We start from the raw sequence: 6,000 nt of genomic DNA, 5'->3' as shown, positions 1-6,000 counted from the left end.
AGCTGTTTGTGAATACATTTTTCAAGGATTTTGGACAGTGGGCAGAGAATGGCAATGGGTCTGTAGTTAGATGGGTCTGTTGAGTTACCTCCTTTGTGTAGTGGTATGGTGAAAAAGGATTTCCAAATGTTGGGGACAGTGGCTTCTTGGATGGATCTGTTTATGAGGATTGAGACAGGATAGGCAATAGAGTGGACTGCAAGTTTGAGGAAGTGGGGAGGAAGGTTGTCAGCGGAGGGAGAGCATGGTTTGAGTTTTAGTAAATGGACTTTATGTAAGCAGTGGGTACAGGATTGAGTGTTAAAGGGGTAGTGTTGGTAGTAGTATGTGTAGTGTGTGAACTGTGAGGTGTGTTTTGACTTTGGCAGCTTTGGGTTAGTTTTTGAATAGATTCAGTAAAGTGGGTATTATGTGAGGTGACGGTTTCTTGGGGAGTTTTATTGGGGAAGGGATTGGGGGTAGTAGGCTGACCAGGGTGTAGAATTTTATTCAGAATTGTTTTGGTTTGGACTTAAGTGAAAACTGTGCGTCATAATAGAATTTATTCTTATCATTATTGATTAGGTTTTTTGATAGGTTTTGGAGTTCTTTGTATTTTTGGAGAATAGCTGCAGATTTGGTTTTTAGCCATTGTTTCTAGTAACTGTTTCTCTGTTTCATGAGTTAGGGTGTCTCTAGAGAGCCAAGGAAAGCAGAATGATTTTACCCTAACTTTTCGAAGGGGAGCTAAGGAGACAAGGATATCCAGGAAAGTACGATTAAATTGTAGAACTGCATCATTAAAGGGGAGGTATTTCAGGTAGGACCAGTTAATGGCTGCATTTGTTTCTTTTTCTTGCTTAAAGGATTTATTTATTTTTCTTGCTCACAGGATTTATTAATTTTTCTTGCTCACAGGATTTATTTCTTATTCTTGCTCACAGGATTTATTTATTTTTCTTGCTCACAGGATTTATTTATTTTTCTTGCTCACAGGATTTGTTTATTTTTCTTGCTCACAGCATTTATTTATTTTTCTTGCTCACAGGATTTATTTATTTTTCTTGCTCACAGGATTTGTTTATTTTTCTTGCTCACAGGATTTATTTATTTTTCTTGCTCACAGGATTTGTTTATATTTCTTGCTCACAGGATTTATTTATTTTTTCTTGCTCACAGGATTTATTTACTTTTCTTGCTCACAGGATTTATTTCTTTTTCTTGCTCACAGGATCTGTTTATTTTTCTTGCTCACAGGATTTGTTTATTTTTCTTGCTCACAGGATCTGTTTATTTTTCTTGCTCACAGGATTTATTTCTTTTTCTTGCTCACAGGATTTGTTTATTTTTGTTGCTCACAGGATTTATTTCTTTTTCTTGCTCACAGGATTTATTTACTTTTCTTGCTCACAGGATTTATTTCTTTTTCTTGCTCACAGGATCTGTTTATTTTTCTTGCTCACAGGATTAGTTTATTTTTCTTGCTCACAGGATCTGTTTATTTTTCTTGCTCACAGGATTTATTTACTTTTCTTGCTCACAGAATTTGTTTCTTTTTCTTGCTCACAGGATCTGTTTATTTTTCTTGCTCACAGGATTTATTTACTTTTCTTGCTCACAGAATTTGTTTCTTTTTCTTGCTCACAGGATCTGTTTATTTTTCTTGCTCACAGGATTTATTTACTTTTCTTGCTCACAGGATTTATTTACTTTTCTTGCTCACAGAATTTGTTTCTTTTTCTTGCTCACAGGATTTATTTATTTTTCTTGCTCACAGGATTTATTTACTTTTCTTGCTCACAGAATTTGTTTCTTTTTCTTGATCACAGGATTTATTTACTTTTCTTGCTCACAGGATCTGTTTATTTTTCTTGCTCACAGGATTTATTTACTTTTCTTGCTGACAGGATTTGTTTACTTTTCTTGCTCACAGGATTTATTTATTTTTCTTGCTCACAGGATTTGTTTATTTTTCTTGCTCACAGGATTTATTTATTTTTCTTGCTCACAGGATTTATTTATTTTTCTAGCTCACAGGATTTGTTTCTTTTTCTTGCTCACTACCCTCCCATTCAGAACTGTTGGCAAAACAAAGCCCATCACAAAGTGGTCCCTAAACAAGTGATAGACTGGATGAAGGGTATGCTTTCTTGCAGGATCTGGTTTCCATAATTTCAGACAGCTTGTCTTTACAAAGTAGAGCGTATAGTTCATTTGGGGTTTACAGTCAGGTTTTAACTTTGCAAAATAACTGCTATTAAAGAGAGGAGATATTCTGAACATGACAGTGAAGCAAACAACATGTTTCGGTCCTTACTATAGAGTTTATTTATATTAACAAATATGGGCCTGCTGCAATAACATTACTACAAACTGTACCAGTGGTTGTTTCAGTCAGTCTGCTGCAAGCATTTTACTCCAAGTTTTTTTCTTTTGCGAGGGGGGGCACATGTTTTAATTAGAGTTACATTGTTTTATTATTAAATTAAAAAAGTTAAAAAATAAATGAGAAAAACAATAATTAAAGCAATACACACTGTAGATAAACAGAAATCCGGAGAGACGCCTATGTCATTTGTGCTGGTTAGGCAGTGTATCCTTTACGTTTATCCTATGCCTCTGTTATTCTGAGAGAGAGAACCACAAGATGATCCAGTTTAACCCTAAAGGCTGTCGGGCAACATTGACCAGTCAGCCCGGTTCTGAGAAGATCCTGTAGTTTGTTCTTGTTTTCTATTGGGGTTCATGCAGGAATGAATGCCCAGTGTTTTGAATTCTGACAAACCATGTCAAAACAATCTGAATGATCATTTTCTAATAGTATATAATAAGGGTGATGGGGCAAAACCCTTCATTATTTGCTATTAACTCCTAGTGTTACATAACTTCAGGTAGCTACAAGATGTCAAAACACATTTGCTGATTTATACTGTCACACATGAGCCTTATAGTTATATTGTGTTGACAATCATTGTGTTTTTAAATTCAAAGAATATTTGATGGTTACTGCTTATACCATTATTTGGGATACTGGATGTTTAATGAATAAAGCTTACTGTTGGCATGTTTTCTACTACTCAGTTTTGGTTTGATTTCATCCCCTTCATGAAGGAATTGCCTACCTATATCAGTAGGTCTTTCATAGAAAACATACATTTTAGTGAAGTAATATGCTAAACATGCATTAGTCTTTAAATATTTTTGTAAATTATACACCCTTAAGTCTGTAAGTAATTTATATAAAGGATATATTTGATGATGAGTATGGGCCTCCTTCCACGATCCCCTGAAGATCACCATATTCTGTCTTAACATGAGGAATACAAAGGGTTTCCATCTGATCATGACTGAATGAAGATGCACACTTCTGATGGCTGTTAGGATTTGAGGTAACTTTTGACCTCAGATTAACATTCTCCCAAGGCAGGTCCAAGGATTCTGGAGAAGATCTGTCCAGTGGGGAAGCAAGGCCTACAGCACCCAAGTTGCTACACTGCCCATATCTCAAAAGATGACCAAGCATCTGGCTGTCCTGGACTTGTGGATTCAGGGCAATGTGAAAAGGTATCTGAGATATTTGATGGGCTCCTTTGACCAGCGGATTTATAGCTGAGTAGTTTGCATGAGACTTTTTCACTACTAATGGCAATGCTTCTGTCTGCTCTCCAGTGACCGAGTTCTCGGCATGTGAATGACGGGCATTGTCTTCATGTTTGTTAGCATCTTCAGTTTCTTCCTCCTGATCACCAAAATATTTTCCTTCCTGGTCATCAGAAGCCCAACTCTTGGATGTGCTTGCCTCATCAACACTATTTATTTGAGGAAAATAGCTGGAAACTTTTGAGGAGAACTTCTTTAAAACAGAATCAACTATTTGTGTCATGGCATCGGCCAGTTCTTGTTTCAGAATTTCTGACAGATTGTGTCCATCATGAGAAGAGGAAAAGTCCCTTCCTCTTTTATCGGTAAAAGAACATTTGTTGGTTTCTTCCTCTACAAGTGACTTCTTAGCAAGAACATTGTTCACACGTTTGTCAGGACTAATGTTAAAATGTTCTTCAGTCTCTGTATTGTTTGATGTTGATAGACTCTTCATTTTATCTCTGCCTTCATGTTCTTGGTCCAAATTGCTTAAGTCATAAACTTGGAAGAGCTTCTCCTGAAGGCACTTCAGTTGCCTTTGTAAAGTCTGAAGTTGTTTTTTCAGTCTATTACACTCTTCTTCTCTTCTTCTGCCCCTTTCTGATACAACTTTATCCGTCACTGGTTGGGTTTGGTGCTGTGGAAGCCTTTGCTTCCTTTTATTTTCTCTGTAGCTATCTTTTCCATGTCCATTCTGATAATCACCATGTTTTTCTACATCACAAATAAGAGGGGTGCTGTTGGGAGAATTTGTCATGCCTCGGACAATATTCTCTACCCTCGCTCTTTTTGCTTGAAGGTGTTCATCATATAGCCTCTCTACTTCATACAGGTGTGTAACGGTGGGATGATTAAGAGGAGAAGAAGGGGACTTATATACCTCTTCCTTCAAGGCACAATTTCTGCTCTCTTGACCAAATTCTGTAATGTTTGAGCTTGAAAGGTTGCTAGCTGGGAAGTAAGGAATATTCTGATCAGACATTCTGTCATGTGTAATAGATTTCCTCAGAAGATGAGAAATAATGGACCCATTAGAGTATGGCAGAGAGGAGTTACCAAGTAAATTTCTTTTCAAACAAGACTGAATTGGATCTCTCGGATCTCCCTTCTCATCTTTGTAGATCTGACATAAGTTGTCTATGTCCTGCTCTGAGGTGCTAACGTTCATGATTCCGTTAGTTACCCACTACTACTCATTAACTCCGATAACAAGACCCAGCAGCGAGACCTCTGCAAATGTTGTTGAGTTCTTAGAATGGTGACTGTGGAGTCTGAAGGAGGAAAAAATGGACACTAAATCAGTTATGAAAGTGGTATGTTGTTTCTCACAGTTGAAAAAAAGTCAATGTTTATTTTACTTTGCACATTTTATCTTAGTGAATATGCTATGCATGCTCCATAACCGGTGCTACCTCTTTGTGGCCAAGTAAAAGTTTTAACATGTACAACTGTTCTTCTGCTGACAAATCTGCATCACATTATATGTGTCATGGGACAGAGAGCTCCCAGCTTCTGTACTGCTTAGTAACCCTCTTCTGAATGGTCCTTAAACTGCTACAAATTCTACCAAAAGTTAGCTTGCAACAAAGCCACTCTAAGTTGGGGCATCTGTCAGAAATGAGAGGAGGAAGCTATTCAGCTTTCAGTTACCACATTCTCATACCAACAAAAGTCTGAGAAACCAAACCTGTAACAAACTGTAGACCACAAGGAAGGAAAGACGGGAGCCACACTGTGTATATATAGACAGTGAGGATCCTGTCTTTCCTTCCTTGTGGTCTACAGTTTATTACAGTCTCATACCAGATGGTAACACTGATGGCTGTAATGTACGAGACAGCTTTTTCTCTTCTTAGACTGAAGGATACTAGAAGATTCATGTATTTTCCTATTTATTGTGAAGAAGTCCTACAAGGTATGAGGCTCTATACTGAACAACAAATTTTTCTTGTTTGTCTAGAGCTCCACTACCATCCCTTTCCCATTCGCGGAGGCTCTCAATAATAATCTGCCTAAGCAACAGAGACCTCCAAAGCAGAAACACAAGCAACCTCCATTCCCCAACACAACCCAAATGACACATAGCCCACAGACTCAGTGTGCCACTCAAACACAGCCAATAAGGCAAAACAACATACCCAACACACTTGTCATAGGTGACTCTATAGTCAGGCACACTGATGTCCCACTCACCAGGCTAAACAAGGAGAAGGTAACTGTCAGCTGCCTGTCGGGTGCCAGGATCTGCCACATAACCCACGCACTCAGGTCACTCCACAACAAGTACAAATATGACTCTGTCATTGTCCATGTTGGTGTGAATGATCTGAGACATACCTCCCTTGACTACATGAAAAGAGACATGGAAGAGCTCTCCGA

The 6,000-nt window shown here is 38.0% G+C and overlaps 1 protein-coding gene across 2 annotated transcripts in view; it reads right to left on the bottom strand.

The window, feature by feature from the left end:
- LOC122795728 (prospero homeobox protein 1-like) overlaps positions 1 to 6,000 on the bottom strand; it is a 277,441-nt gene that overhangs the window by 166,428 nt on the left and 105,013 nt on the right. For both annotated transcript variants that reach the window (XM_044064033.1, XM_044064034.1), the window contains exon 2: positions 3,230 to 4,892. In XM_044064033.1, the coding sequence (XP_043919968.1) occupies positions 3,230 to 4,789 (1,560 nt within the window). In that variant the 5' untranslated portion in view covers positions 4,790 to 4,892. The remainder of the gene's footprint in view (positions 1 to 3,229; positions 4,893 to 6,000) is intronic.

The sequence above is a fragment of the Protopterus annectens genome, chromosome 2.part2, assembly GCF_019279795.1.
Source record: "Protopterus annectens isolate FY-2018-M chromosome 2.part2, PAN1.0, whole genome shotgun sequence".
NCBI classification, from domain to species: domain Eukaryota; kingdom Metazoa; phylum Chordata; order Ceratodontiformes; family Protopteridae; genus Protopterus; species Protopterus annectens.
The sequence above is the reverse complement of the archived record's forward strand: the minus strand, read 5'-3'. Positions and strand labels throughout refer to the sequence as shown.